This window comes from Rissa tridactyla, chromosome 1, assembly GCF_028500815.1.
Source record: "Rissa tridactyla isolate bRisTri1 chromosome 1, bRisTri1.patW.cur.20221130, whole genome shotgun sequence".
Classification (NCBI taxonomy): Eukaryota; Metazoa; Chordata; class Aves; order Charadriiformes; family Laridae; genus Rissa; species Rissa tridactyla.
In genome coordinates this window covers 21,378,351-21,393,487 of record NC_071466.1, presented here as the reverse complement: position 1 = coordinate 21,393,487, position 15,137 = coordinate 21,378,351, and the positions used below count along the sequence as shown (strand labels likewise).

At 36.7% G+C, this 15,137-nt stretch overlaps 1 protein-coding gene across 3 annotated transcripts in view; it reads left to right on the top strand.

Annotated features, from left to right (window-relative positions):
- The window catches only part of RDX (radixin), a 42,633-nt gene extending 27,864 nt beyond the window's left edge, over positions 1-14,769 (top strand). For 2 of the 3 annotated variants that reach the window (XM_054193049.1, XM_054193053.1), the window contains 9 exons: positions 2,546-2,629; positions 3,089-3,235; positions 4,726-4,822; positions 5,493-5,656; positions 6,328-6,458; positions 9,032-9,192; positions 10,178-10,270; positions 11,122-11,370; positions 12,362-14,769. In XM_054193049.1, coding sequence (XP_054049024.1) covers positions 2,546-2,629; positions 3,089-3,235; positions 4,726-4,822; positions 5,493-5,656; positions 6,328-6,458; positions 9,032-9,192; positions 10,178-10,270; positions 11,122-11,370; positions 12,362-12,526 — 1,291 coding nt within the window. In that variant the 3' untranslated portion in view covers positions 12,527-14,769. The remainder of the gene's footprint in view (positions 1-2,545; positions 2,630-3,088; positions 3,236-4,725; positions 4,823-5,492; positions 5,657-6,327; positions 6,459-9,031; positions 9,193-10,177; positions 10,271-11,121; positions 11,371-12,361) is intronic. The other variant, XM_054193062.1, reaches the window with a different exon arrangement.
- Positions 14,770-15,137: the final 368 nt, after the last annotated feature.

Below are 15,137 nucleotides of genomic sequence, written 5' to 3'. Positions count from 1 at the left end.
AATATACAGTATAATGTCAAAAATATTTATCTGTTTCCCAGAGTAGACTAGCTTTGCAAAATTTTACTGAAAAGGGTGAGAAAAGATTTGCAGTTCCCATTAATTATAGAGTCTTAATGTTCCCCTGTCAAAACTACTGCATGTTTTTTGTCTCAAAACTATGAGCTCGGTAGCAACAAGGCATCGGGTCCTTGCTTGAGTTATTCTGTTGCAATAGTCCTTGCATATCTGCTAGCGATGTGTCATCAGTAGCATGTGAAGCGAGAATGGAGGGGCCCAAATGACAAGATGGCTATCGCCAAAGACATTGCCAGCTTTGTTCAGAGTATCATAGAAACGCAGAATCGTTTGAGGTTGGAAGGGAGCGCTGAAGACCATCTAGTCCAATCCCCTCACTCAGAGTCACCTAGAGAGGTGGTTGATGCCCCATGCTAGTCAGTGTTTAAGAGGCATTGGGATAATGTCCTTAATAACATGCTTTAACTTTTGGTCAGGCAGTTGGACTAGATAATTGTTGTAGGGCCCTTCCAACTGGAGTATTCTGTTCTGTTCTAATTACAGCGGGTTGCTCAAGGCCTTTTCCAGTTGGGTTTCGAATATTTCCAAGGATGGACACTGTGGAACCTCTCTGGGCAACCTGTTACAGTATTTGACCACCTTTGTAGTAAAGAAATAAAATAAAAAACTCCATTCAAGTATATTTCACTTCATAGAATCATAGAATTCTATGAAGTGAAATACACTTGAATTGTATTTCAGTTGTGCCCATTGCCTCATGTCTCCCAACTCAAATTCAGCTCAAAAAAGAGGAAAGTGCAAAGAATTTCTATAGAAGTAGAAATTTAAATTAATTTGGAAAGCCCAAGAACGCACAAGTCAGCATGAGGATGACTAAGTGCTGGCACAGGTTGCCTGGAGAGCTTGTGGAATCACCGTCCTTAGAGGTATTCAAAGCTGTCTAGATGTGGTCCTGGGCTACTGGTTGTAGGTGACCCTGCTTGAGCAGAGGGGTGGACAAGATGACCTCCAGGGGTCACTTCCAACCTCAACCATTCTGTGAAGAGCTTGGGAGCAGGTCTCTTATTTTCAGATGGGACCTTGTGTGACATAATCCTGGGATAGTGTATTTTGCAGTATCCTGTTTTGTCCCTTGCTTTTGAACGTTTTGTGAGTATCTGCTAGAGGAGTAGAAGAAATAATGGTGGAAAGCAGCTCACAATGTAAATATCACAACGTAAAAGTCAGGCCTGATTTAATTATAGAACTTCTTTAATAAATTAACATTGTCCTAGAAGACTTGGATTTAATTTTTTTTATGTAATGGCAATCATTTACAAGTTTCTTTCAGATTATTACAGCCGAAGTAGGCTGTTCTACTTTGAGCATTCTGTAACAGGCTTCTGTAAATATTATATTTAGGGCTTATACTTATATTCAAGGCTAAAGATGAGAAAACAAACAAAAAGGATGACTTGTCATTGCATGCTTTTGTATTGTTTAGCTGTGAACACGTCAGCTTTGTGCAGGTGCAAAAACTAAAACCTCTGCCTCACTTTTGAGGAGGAAAGCCTGTTGATAGGGATGCATGCTAAGCAAATCAAAATGTGATATGGGTACCACTGAAAAGTGCGCTTCGCTAGATATGGGGCAGAGTAGCAAATTGAGTGACAGAGATCCTGCAACAGAAGAAACATGCGCTAGTATCTTCTGCATCACTCAGTCTGTACTTTGCTAAAAATGTAGGGAAAAGTAGTAAATACTTACTTTTCTGAGTGAAGAGAACTTACTACTTCAGTAAGTTTATCTTGCAGTCTCTCTCTCTCTCTCTCTTTTTTTTTTTTTTTTAAGTTGCCCTTCAAAATACTTTCTCTAGGAATGCTTGCAATGCTGGATGCATGGAATAAAAGCATAATAAAGTTATCATATGCATTTGATTTCTTACTGCAGTACTACATTGAAAGTTCTAGTAGGTGAAAATAAATTCCATCATTGCAGCCTGCTGTAGATAAATGTCAAATAGTTTTCTGAAACTGCTTCACTATTTATTTCACTTATTTAAAAAAAAAAGAACCAACAAAAAAACCCTCCAAAACCCCCAAACTAGTCTGCTAACTTGTCGTAATGTTTTACTTTTTTCTTTCAAGTGACAGCAGAATGACAGCTTGACTGTATCTGTGCATACCTAGAGATTAATTTTCAGCATTGTTGTACGAGGATTTTATGGGTCTGTATTTTCAGGTGTTCCAAACGTTACATTTTATAACTTTACTGAAACCTGAGACATGCCATGTTGTGACTTTTATTTTACAAAGACTATAGAATACCATGAAAAAAGAAGTGATTTCATGCTATTTTAACAGTGTCTTTATTGAAATACAAAGTTTCTGTGTCTGTTCAGGTTAAAAAGATGAGGAGTGTATAGGAAGTCATGTTTAAGCTTATTCAATTAAAGAATATGTTATGCTGCATAACCAAACTTATTTTTATAACTTTGGAGGTTAAATAGTTGTCGGTGTCACTTAACAGAAACAACTTTTATTCACAGCGTGTTAGAACAGCACAAACTGACAAAAGAACAGTGGGAAGAAAGAATACAGAACTGGCATGAAGAGCACAGGGGAATGTTAAGGTAATTACATAAAAAATGTTCCAAGACCTTCCAGGTTTGCTGTTACTATTAAGATGTATTTTGGGAAGCAGCATATTTGTTTGGAAACTGCTTTCTTTCATTACGACCAGGGTAGGCAGTTATCAGAAACTTTCATGAAAGCTTCAATGAGGGTTGAGTTTCCAATTAGGTTATTGGCTTACCTACATGATAAGGTTGTCAACTGCCTTTGTCCACAGTTGCCTGCCTCTAAAATATATTTAGTATTTCTTTAGCTCACGGGTTGAGAAGACAAAGTGTGATGATTGGACTGTACTTGGGTGTACTACAAGTACCTGAGTCAATGTACGCATGAATTTGAGAGAGAGGTTTAATTCCGAACTAAATTTTACACTAACAATTTTTTCTGCAGTTCCCTTATTCTTACAGTGTACTTCTGATTTGTCTACACTATGCCATTTTTTCCCCTTCTTTCATCAGGGAAGATTCTATGATGGAATACCTTAAGATAGCACAAGACTTGGAAATGTATGGAGTCAACTATTTTGAAATAAAGAATAAAAAAGGAACTGAATTGTGGCTAGGAGTCGATGCTTTGGGTCTGAATATTTATGAGCATGATGATAAGTAAGTGGCTAATACTCATTTTGCAGTCTATCCTAAGAGATCCTATCTGAGATTATACAAAAAGCAGCTTATTTTGTGTTCGATAAAATTTAGCAAAACAGGTTCTCAAAGACCTTTTAATCTATGTAAAAGATAGAAAAAGAGAGATAGATGTTAACTGCCAGAATATTTGAATTTAAAAGATTAAATAGGGATGTAAAAGAAGGGAAAGGAAGGACAGTTCTGTTCGAAACTTAAATTTATGTTGCTTAATATGGATGTATGATAGCTAAACCATCTTTATATGGTTTCTTTCTGTACTTTTCACTCCCTCGAGTCTTCCTCTTCAGTCAGGATGAAAAGGACATTGAGAAGCTGAGCAACATATTTAATGAGAAACGTTCTCTAAGAGCAGTGACTAGGATTGTAGCTGTTAGAGCATGAAGAACTTTGGTATCTAAAAGTGAAATCTTTCAGATATCAAAGAAAATAGATGAATCTTCTGCCCCGATGAAGAGATCAAATATTCTGTCCTACTTGAAGAGGGTAAAGCTGAAATGTACAAAACTTGAAGAATCTGAAAACAGAACAACAGACTTATTCTTTTATTTCTTTCCAAAACACTTATTAGTAGTATCTGATGTCAACAGTCCTTTCCCAGTGATTTGAAGTTAAACATGATGTTTCAAACACCAGGTAACGGCTGTGAGCTGAACTGAAACTCAATGCTCTTTGATTCATATACTCTGTAACAAAATTCTCTAAGCCTTAATTGCCATTAGATGGCAATATAACTCCTGAACAAAGGATATATTCAGAAAATTTTCAGATCAGATTAAATGATCAACCAATTTTTGGTATTCTTTAACACCTGATAGTTAGCAATCAAATATTTAAACATTTTCTCATGCTTGTAATTAAGATAATATGAATTGAAAAAATGTTCTGTGCTCGTGGAGAAAAATATTTACAATTATGCAGCTGGTGCGTAACATTGTAATGGTTTCTGAACTGAATTTATTTTACTTAAGATGCAAGGGAAATAAATTTTAACTTGAACTTTAGAAATGTAAGAACACACATCTTGCATCTGAGTTAAACCGAAGTACAGCATTGCTGAAGGCTAATTTAATTTCAGTCTCTGAAATGTCAGACTTTTCTCAAATTTAAATAGTTATTCTTTTCACTGAAAATAAAATTATCAATAGGTTATAAAGAATCAGTACATGATTGTGATGTTTAGCATCTATTTAATCCTAGTAGAGTAAGTCACATATCTAAATTCCTTCTGTTACAGTGCCATGTAATTTATTCATTATCTAATTTATTCATTTGATGGAATAATGTGTTTAAAAAAAAATAAAAAAATTGTCTAGCAAAATATGCTTGAATTGTTATTATGTTTTGTAAATGTAACTGTGATAGTGAAAATGGTACGGAGTTAAGACTTAGTGGACATAAATAAAATGCACGCCTTTGCTGCTTCTAATGAGAACTTTTTCTCTTTGAAGGCTGACACCCAAGATTGGTTTTCCTTGGAGTGAAATAAGAAACATCTCTTTTAATGACAAAAAATTTGTCATAAAGCCAATTGACAAAAAGGCCCCTGTAAGTAGTGCGTAGAATAGTATGCCTTTGTATATGAAGAGATTTAAGCCTGCAGGGACTTGGCGTTATGGCATGAGTAAATATTTTGTGACATTTATTGTTCTTGAATAGTCAGTAACCAAAAGGAAATTTTCATTGTCATACTGTGGTATGTTTATTTTCTCTCTTTTCGTTCTACTTGATACTTTTAAGATTTCTACCTTTTTTTTTTTTTTTTTTTAATTTAAATCAACTAATATTTTGTATTTTGTGATGTGTTGAAAAGCCACAGTGTAAGATGCTAAATTCTATGGCCCTCACCTCTGGGTTTTTTTTTTTTTGTATTAGAGCAGCATGTTTCATGAGGCTTTCTAGGTCAAAACTCTTCAGAAATAGAGTAAGAGATTAGTCTCACTTTTTTAGAAGTTTAAATAAATAATTTCATGTAAACTAGCTAGCCTCTACATGGAGGACTCCCTGTGTAATTTTGAATTTATCTTGCAAGTTCCTGACGCTAACTAAGTTTATAGATCATGGTGTTGTATTGCTCAGAGGATGAATGTTAAAATACTTTAAGTTTAAATTTAACATGTAATACTTGTAAGTTTAAATGCAAGCAGGCAGTAATGCTTTGTGTTTTGTCACAACTGTATTTTTAGATTAATGGATGTGCTGCCATTATTTTTGCTAGGATTTTGTTTTTTATGCACCCCGTCTGAGAATTAACAAGCGAATTTTGGCACTGTGTATGGGAAATCATGAATTGTACATGAGGAGGAGGAAACCTGATACAATTGAAGTGCAACAGATGAAGGCCCAAGCTAGAGAGGAGAAACATCAGAAACAATTGGAAAGGTAATTAACAAACTTCCATGAAACAGAAAAAATTCTTCTACCCTTTTAAGAAAACTAAGTCATAGAATATCAGACATCTTGGCATTCTAGAAAAGAGAGAGCTGCTTTTCTTTCTGTAATATATAAGCACGTTTGTGGACTGACATGGCTCACCTGTCTTAATAAAAAGCCGTATCTTTTTTTTGAGCTTTCAGCGTAGTAATAGTAGCTGTAGTGTTGTTTCTCGTTATGTTTTTGTGAAACAGTCTTAACTCTCTGTTGCTTGATCCTTAGGGACTTTTATACTCTACAGGTGAACCTTTAAAGCAAGTTCAGTGAAGAATGTCATGGCTTACCTTTTGTATATTTAAAAAATACTGTTGCCATTTCTAGCCCAGATGAAACATCAGCCATGTCTAAAATGCAGGTATAATTGTGGATTTACCTAGTTGAACCATAACCAGGGTTGCTAATCAGTTCTGTTCATAAATTGTTTTTCTGTACAGTATTTTGAAACAGAAACTTTGTTGTTCTTGCATTTTTTGTAAACTGAATTTGAAATATTTAAAACTGCTTGCTTCTCTGCTAGCTGAGTAAACTGAAAAATAGGCTATCGGCATCTTTAGAGTAGAATTTAATTTGTTTGAGGTTAAAAAAACCCTTTTACTGTTTGTTTTTTGGGTTTCTTTTAGGGCACAACTGGAAAATGAGAAGAAGAAAAGGGAGATAGCAGAAAAGGAAAAGGAAAGAATAGAGCGTGAAAAGGAAGAATTAATGGAACGCTTAAGACAAATTGAGGAACAAACAATGAAAGCTCAGAAAGGTGAGCTCTTACTGGTACCAGATTTCTTATATCTGATGACAATGTTTAGTTCAGTTAGGTAGTTCAGTTCCACAGTTCTCTTGGTATGGGTGAGTGTTTTGTTGTTTTTTTTTTTTTTTTAATTTATTTCACTAATAATAACAAGAATTTAGTGGTGTATTATTTAAGAGAGATTCTTTTTCAATGTTAAGAGTTAAAAGATGATGTGCATGCATATGGGTGTATATTTGTAATACAAAACCAATTCCTAATATAGCAAAAGTTTAAATTTTCTTGAATAAAAAGGAAATTAATGCGTACACAGTTCAACCTAGAGTTATGAAATGCTTAAAGTGCTGAAAACCTGGAGTTGGAGGGAGCAGGAATGTTAGAGAAGATGATTCAAAGTACTTCTAGGATTTTGTTGAATTAAGCTTTTCATTTGGAAATTCCTTGTTCCTTCATTTTCCTATTCGCTTGTAAGATTTGAGAATTTTAAAATCAAAATCTTGTTAGATTTTAGGGAATATAGTTTCAGCAGTCACGGTTCTTTGTGTTGAACCACCCTGCAGAGTCCCTGCCTCCACTACTTCCCAGTCCCTCCTCTTCGTGTTCTTTTGCTTCAGGTTTGGTTCACGGAATCACGGAATCTTCAGAGTTGGAAGGGACCTCTAGAGATCATCTAGTCCAACTCCCCTGCTAGAGCAGGGTTGCCTAAAGCACATCCCTCAGGGCTGCATCCAAGCGGGTCTTGAAAATCTCCAGAGAAGGGGATTCCACAACCTCCCTGGGCAGCCTGTTCCAGTGCTCTGTCACCCTCACTGTGAAGAAGTTTTTCCGTGTATTTGAACGGAACTTCCTATGTTCTAGCTTGTGCCCATTGCCCCTTGTCCTGTCGCTGGGAACCATTGAAAAGAGCCTGCCTCCGTCCTCCTTAAACCCACCCTTTAGATACTTGTAAACATTAATCAGGTCCCCCCTCAACCTTCTCTTCTCCAGGCTAAAGAGTCCCAGCTCTTTCAGCCTTTCCTCATAAGGGAGGTGCTCCAGTCCCACAATCATCTTGGTTGCCCTTCGCTGGACTCGCTCCAGTAGTTCCCTGTCCCTCTTGAACTGGGGAGCCCAGAACTGGACACAGTACTCCAGTTGTTCCATAAAAATGTTGTTCCTGTCTTCTGTTCATAACTGTTGGCTTCAGGCACAATAGAGAGAATCACTGACTAAATCTATGCAAATAAATGACGTATGCCTGGCACTGTTCTCCAGCTCTGCCCCTGCATTTTTTCAGTCTTTCAATGCAGAACAGGTTGGACGCATCTAGGCAGGTAACACATGAATTGTGCCCTGGAGTTGTTAAAGGGACAGCAGTTTAGCCCAGGACAAAACAGTGTCAGGGTGATTCTAAAGGTTTAACAATGTACACTTTCTCATAACCCTTGTAAGCAATATAGCCTAATTTCTGATGCAATACATAATGTTCATGTGTTGCCCTTTTTTTAGCATTCTGTTCACGTATGGAAAAGTGTTTATATAAATGGCGTCTGCGTTCTTGTAGTTGACCTGGTAGTTAAGCGTTCTCCGTCTTCATGGAAAGATTTTGTTTCAGTAGCATTTTTAAATATTTATACATTTTATTTAATTTTCTAAGTACTGCATTTGTGCCACTCCACATAGTTGAATGAGACCTACTTAAAACTACAAGTGCAAAGATGAAGCATGTGTCAGCATACCTGTGGAAATGCTTTTTTAGTATCAAAGCATATGGTGAAGAGCAAATGGATCATTGCAATAACTGAGTGGTTTTTTAGGTGAAGGAATCTATGGAAGCTGTGCTATACAAAAACATGGTGGAAAAGTTATTAGAATCAGCAAGGAACTTCTGAAAGACTTTTTTCATAGGAACTTAATTTTGTACATCAGAGGAGTGTATTTTGCCTGTGCAAATCTTACCTCGCATTACTGGTTTCGTTCAGGGTTCTGCCCTTCAGATAGCAATATTTTGCGAACCAGGCAGTTAGACAACTATTATACCTCCCTTGATTTAAAATGTTCCTGTTTGCATCTTTCTGGCTCTGTTCTACAGAGATTTTTTCTGACACTTCCAATGGGTCTTAGGTCATTTTGCTGGAGACACGCACCGAAATTGCCTGTAGCAATTAAGGAATCTTGGTCAGGCATTTCAGTAGAGTAGAAGAGGTTTTCTTAGTTTTTTTTTACTGTTAGAGAGTTTGATTTAATGTATCTAAAAATCTCAATAGTAAGAGTGAGGGTGTATGTGCATGTATACGTACGTATATTTGGGTGTTTAGTTTTATCAGTGAGGTGATAATTTTCTGAAACACTGGGCTGTTGGAACAGTCAGGTGAGATGAAGTATATCCAAAGTATGTCTTAAAGAGAGGGGGAGAAAAAAATCAGATGTGGAGCATAGCTTCAGGTAACAAGCTCAACAACTCTTCTTAGCTTAAGGCAGCCTTGTAAATATTTGTCAGCTTTCTAGGTTACTTTATTTTGAGTGTGTTACAGCTGTTATCTGTGTTGCATATGAAGAAGAGCTAGGCAGTGATATCTTGTCTGCAAATTTTCCTTTTGCAGAGCTAGAGGAACAGACTAGAAGAGCTCTAGAACTGGATCAAGAACGAAAGCGTGCAAAAGAGGAAGCAGAGCGCCTGGAAAAAGAGCGTCGAGCAGCTGAAGAAGCTAAAGCTGCTCTAGCCAAGCAGGCAGCTGATCAAATGAAGAACCAGGAGCAGCTAGTAAGAAGCTTTTAACCCTGTTTTGAAACAAATGGAAAAAGATAATTGAAAATGTAGCCTTTATTCTTGGTTTTATCTATTTTTGTCAAGTGGACAAGTACATTGCAACACAGCTAAAAGTATGTGAAATAGCGTTACAGATAGTTCTGGGAACTTCTTTAGAAAGCTACATTAGATTTGCCACTTCTTGCCAGAAAAAAACCCAAACTCTGGAGCTGTAGGAAATTAAATGATGAAGTAGACATTTCAGACTGACAACACTCACTACATTCTCTTTCCAATAGTGTCAGGTTTATCCAGGTGAGAACAAGAGTAGCTTCCTTCTGCAGTCCACTGGGAAGCCTGTTTTCTGAGGCAGGTCTGTTCTGAAGCTTGATGGTGATGGTGGGGAGTTGGTGACACTGTGGTTTGGGTTTTTTTTTTTTGTTTGAGGCTTTTTGTTGTTGGTTTTTTTTTTATTCACTATTTCCAGCATTTACAATATCTTCTCACGTTCTCTACTAGACTACTTCTAATTCAAGATTTGTGCATAATAACTGAGAAAGGCACGAAAATAGTAGAAGAAATTATTTCACAACTTCTGATCTTCTGTAAATTTAGCACACAATTCTGAAGGCAAGATTTAGCTTAATAGTACTGAGATTATGATCCAGAATCATAATCCTATTGGTGGAACCATTAAAGTTGTATTAAACTGAAATGATCCCAAATGCTATTTGTAACTACAGCTTGCTCTTTCCCAGAAAGCTTTGGAATTGCAGAGGATAATTTTTTTTTTTTTTCCTGGACTTAATTCCATCAGGCAGGAGTACTGATTCATTCCCTCTGTCGTGTATGCTTAAAATTTCTATTTTTAGCAGAGAACTGATGGATGGTAACTAACTCTTTTCAAGTTGTATCACAGCAAAGGCTCTGCTTTCTTCCACTGCAGAGCCAAAATGATACCAAATTAAAACTTCTACTTCATTTTTTTTGTTTGTTTCAGGCAGCAGAACTTGCTGAATTCACCGCCAAGATTGCACTTCTAGAGGAGGCCAAGAAAAAGAAAGAAGAGGAAGCCTCAGAATGGCAGCACAAAGTAATGGGCTCATGCTGTGTGAAGTCAGAACTTCAAAGAAACTAAGGGAGATGAGTGCGGAAATCCCACTGGAAATCCATGGGGTTGAATCTGTCTCTTTCCCTTAGGCTTCAGAGAAGCCTTTCTTAAAAGTTTTTCTTCTCCAGTCTGCTGAAGCCAGCCTGTACTTCTATTTAACCAATTTCTTAATATTAAATAGTCATGAAGGGGTTGAAATTCTCATCACAAAGGTATGGTCAAAAATTTGAAATGGCTTCCCTGTATATGGTGATGAAATAGATTGGAGCTTCGTGTTGGAAAAGAAAATACCTCAGGAGGGAGTTGTATAAAATCACGAGTGGTGGTGAAAAGGTGAACCAGAACAATAACAAAGGCACGTCAAATGTAACTGCACAACAGTTTGAAGCAAAATAATATTTCTTTACAAAATGTGTAACTAGATATGGGATGTGAATAGTAATTGTGTGCATGGGTTCAAAAAGTGATTGAACAAATTCTTATAAGTTCCGGTTGAATAAAAAATTCAAAGACATCACCTTTGATTTAGGAAGTCCCTGAGCCTCAAATGTCAGGAGGCTAAGAAAGTTGGAAAGCCATCACTATGGCTGCCCTATTCTCTCTCGTCTCTTGTCTACTGCTGGAAGTAGCTGGACTCCGGTACAGTTGGTTTTGAGTCCTGTCTTTTTTTTTACCCTGTATTCCTATTTGACAGATTTCAGTACGTAAGCTTGTCGTGTCACTTAGAAAGGACAGTTCCCACGTGTCTGAAAACATCTCAAACATTTATTTTTATTTTTCTGAATATTCATAAATCATTTTAAAAGATGCTAAGTACTATTTACTATATTTAGGCTTTTGCAGCCCAAGAGGACTTGGAAAAGACCAAAGAAGAACTGAAATCTGTGATGTCTGCTCCTCCTCCTCCTCCTCCTCCCCCCCCACCAGTTATTCCTCCAACAGAGAATGAACACGATGAACATGATGAGAACAATGCTGAAGCCAGTGCAGAACTGTCTTCTGATGGTGTCATGAATCACAGGAGTGAGGAAGAACGGGTAACAGAAACGCAGAAAAATGAACGTGTTAAGAAGCAGCTCCAGGTAATGAAGATTCATGGTTGTATCGACGTAATTCAGGCTTTGGGCTTTCACTCTTTATTTGTCAGGAATCTCATTGAAATAATGGCGTGTCAAGGAAACAGCCTTTTTATCTATTACTATGTTTATTACTAATTTACCAACCCATATCATTCATAGCGTTCTAGAAGTGGAGTAGATAGATAGAAAGATTGGATGTAAGATGATGTTTTATACCTTAAAAGTATTAGTATGTTATGCATTGGCCAGTAAACGTTTCTAATAATTATATAATGTCCAGGACACTGAATGTTAAAACTTAATGCTCTCCTTTCAATACTGAAATTTATTAAGTGGTATGAACACATGCTTGCTTAGTAGTATTTATGTTTATTTGCAGTTATTCACGGAGGTTGTAAATGTGAAAACTGAATTATGCCCATTTTGGATTAATCTTGCTTCCCTGAAATGGAGCATTTCCTCCTAGACTAGTCTTACCCCTCAAAGTATAATAATCTATGTTAGTGGTAACCCTTTGCCTTGTTATGAAATGTCTATTTGGGAAGGAAATAAAAGAAATGGAAAGCTGCTTCTTTTTCTGGCAGCAAAATCTTAGTAGCACGTATGTGTAATATCCTTTCTGCTTGGCCAATCACTGAACATGATCAGGGAGATAAACAAGATCTGTCTTTAGTCAAGCAGAAATTGAAAAATAAGGTCATTCTCCTGCTTTATCCTGCTGTTCCTGTTCTTCTGTGCATGTTATGGTATGAGGCCTTTTTGTTTTGTTAGTTTGATGCCCACGTTTATGTAAGGAAGGAATCCTATACTCCTCTTTCCCTCTGCGGTCTTTCTGATAGACCTCACAACTTGAGTTATTGAACAGCACAACAAGCGTTTCGTAGGTTGGCATTCGAGAAATCCTTATCCCAGTTGCAGAATAACCGTTAACAGAAATTCCAGAATCATGCAAAGATTAGTCAAAGCACTTAAATGCAAATATTTTGTTCAACAGGCTTTAAGTTCTGAGTTGGCTCAAGCCAGAGATGAAACCAAGAAAACACAAAATGATGTCCTTCACGCTGAGAATGTTAAAGCAGGCCGTGATAAGTACAAGACTCTTCGACAAATCCGACAAGGCAATACAAAGCAGCGTATCGATGAGTTTGAAGCAATGTGAGAGCTGTTACTTTGCATATATGTTCCTCGTAAAGCTGAACCACCAACAGAGAAAAAAAGCAGGCCTTTGCAGATTTGATGGATTGCACCCCACTTTGCCAAAGCACTTAATACCAGTTTGACTACAGTGGCTAGAAGACAAATTTAGGGGAAGCTATTCAACAGTAAGGCAGTCTGTCGTCCCTAGGCTTTTGGAGGGGGGAGGGTGTGGAGAATAATAGCAGGTTTTTCCCCCATCATGTTTTCAGTTTCATTGTTTCATGTTTTTTTTCTTTGGAAACTGATGTGAAGTATATGCTGACTGACAAGTGTATGTATTGCTTAAACATTAAGAAATAGAAAGAAGAATGGAACTGAACATAAACTGGATAGGTACTATTTCAGTATGAAGTTTGAAATTACATTTTTTCAATGTAGCTACACCATTAAGAGTTTGACATTGCTGACTTTGAGTTTTGTTTTTTTTCCTCCCAAGTGAAATTCTTTGGTGTTTCATGTCCTGTCATCATTGATGGTTTTCTTTGCCTACCTGTTCACAAAGGTCTGGATGGCAGGTGGTAGTTCCAGGAAGTATTTTTAAATGGAACACTACCTGTGGGCAGCACGTGGCTGCTGATAGGCTTGAATTAAGTATTGCTTTTCCTAGGTGATTCTTTTAGATGCACAAAATGTTCTAATGCAGCAAAGGGGAAAAAAAAAACCACAAAAACAAAGCTTCATGTGCTATTTGCTTGTAATTATTTTATTTGCAGTAAGGAGACCTGGACCTTTCTGGCAAGGGAGCATATGAAAACATCAGTCCCAGGGAGGGGACAGTATCCTACCTCACTACTATATACATGATGACTGGTCCTTCAAACACCGTGAAAAAAAACTGTTTAAATTGACTATCACTACACCGTGATATCATAGAATGCTAGGAGCCCTTACTCCTAGGATTTTGTTTTACTTTAAAGTGGATTTATAGTGCTAAATACTGTCTAACTGCCTTTTGTTGAGTTTAAATTGTAAAAGCATCTTGTGTGTTTTAAAGCTGTAACCTGTCACTGGTATACTATCTCCTGGGAGGGGTGTAGAATGTGTGTGTGAGTTAGGCTGTTTTGGGGTTTCCAAATACAAAATGAAAGTTCCCAGAATTGGAGTAAAAGTGTCTGTAGCTTCAGTTTTTGGTGAAGCTAGTATTTTAATTGTCATATCTGATGTCAGATCATTGTTATTAACTCCTTTCCCTCTTGAAAAGGAGACCTGCTTTTTTGAGAAATTTGCTTAGAAATTGAACTTTAGAAATAACTTCAGTTAATGTGGACTGCAGTTATTTACCCTGTTACAGTACCCTAGTAAATATCTACAGTGGAAGAACCCTGCTTTCTCTGAGGATGGTTCAGCTCTTTTCTGTTTGATATTATGCACTCATAAATTTACACTTACCTATTAAAATTTGCCATTTTATTAAACATTTTTTTTCATGCACAATAGATTTAAATTTCTTATGAACAGTCCTACTAAGTGTTTTTGGTTTGTTTTTTTTTTTTAATTTTGTGGAGTTAAAGGTTGGCTATGTGGGGTGACATCATGAAAATAAAATAAAGATACATTAATATATTTTTGGTTTGTGGGCCTAAACATATCTGGTTGACCTTGAAGACTGATGCGCAGATGGTGTGCACGTGCTTCAAAATGCTGCTTGGTGGAAGCTGGTGTTTCTACTTGCAGTGCATTGTAAGAACAGTTTTTTGTTTCACAGGCTTCATACGCTGAAGCTTAAGCAAATTTCTGAAGTAATCGAACAGTTTGCCATAGCAGGTGAAATACTGTGCTTCCAGTGAGTTTTCATTTTTCCCTGGAAAGTGTGCACTAACACTGATACATCAGTTTCAGTGCTGCGAAAAAATACCAGTAAAGTTTGCTGTTCATACAATATATAGAGTAGGGCTAAATGGATTAGATCCATTTATAAAGCTGTGTGCTTTTTTTTTTTTTTTTCTAAACAACCAGGAACAACCATTTGTAATACGGATTTTCACAATGAACAAAGTGGTAATAGCTGCTGTCACCAGCAGTTGGGAACACTTACTGGTGCGGAAATACTAAGAATACATTTAATGATTACTTGGTGAAGTAATTTTCCACATGCTTTTTCCTTTAGCATCATGTTTTGTGTTGTACAATTAAGCTACAATTACATCTACTATTTTGGATAACATTCATTGGTTAACAATAAAGAGATACAGTTAATTTCTCTGAGGTCCATTGTTGTTATTTAATGTACTTTTTTGACAGCTCTGCTAAATGCACTGTAATAGCCTTTTTCCAGACCAGTGTACAAATTTTGACCATCTGTTGTTTCACACTCTGGTCAAAAATTTAAAAAAATATATATATATTTCAAATTGTATCCTTAGAGAATGGTACTCTGCTTAAGAAATTAACCACATACAGTTGGGAGGAAGCACTGGTGCTTGTCAGTTCAAAACAGGATGTGAATCATCAGCGCAAATTGACTTTCTTGAGAACAGAGGGTAATTTTGCCACATAAGATCTCTAATGTAAGAACTTTCAATCACTGCCTACATATTCCTTAGCCCCACGTTAAGTGAAATTTAGTTTAATAG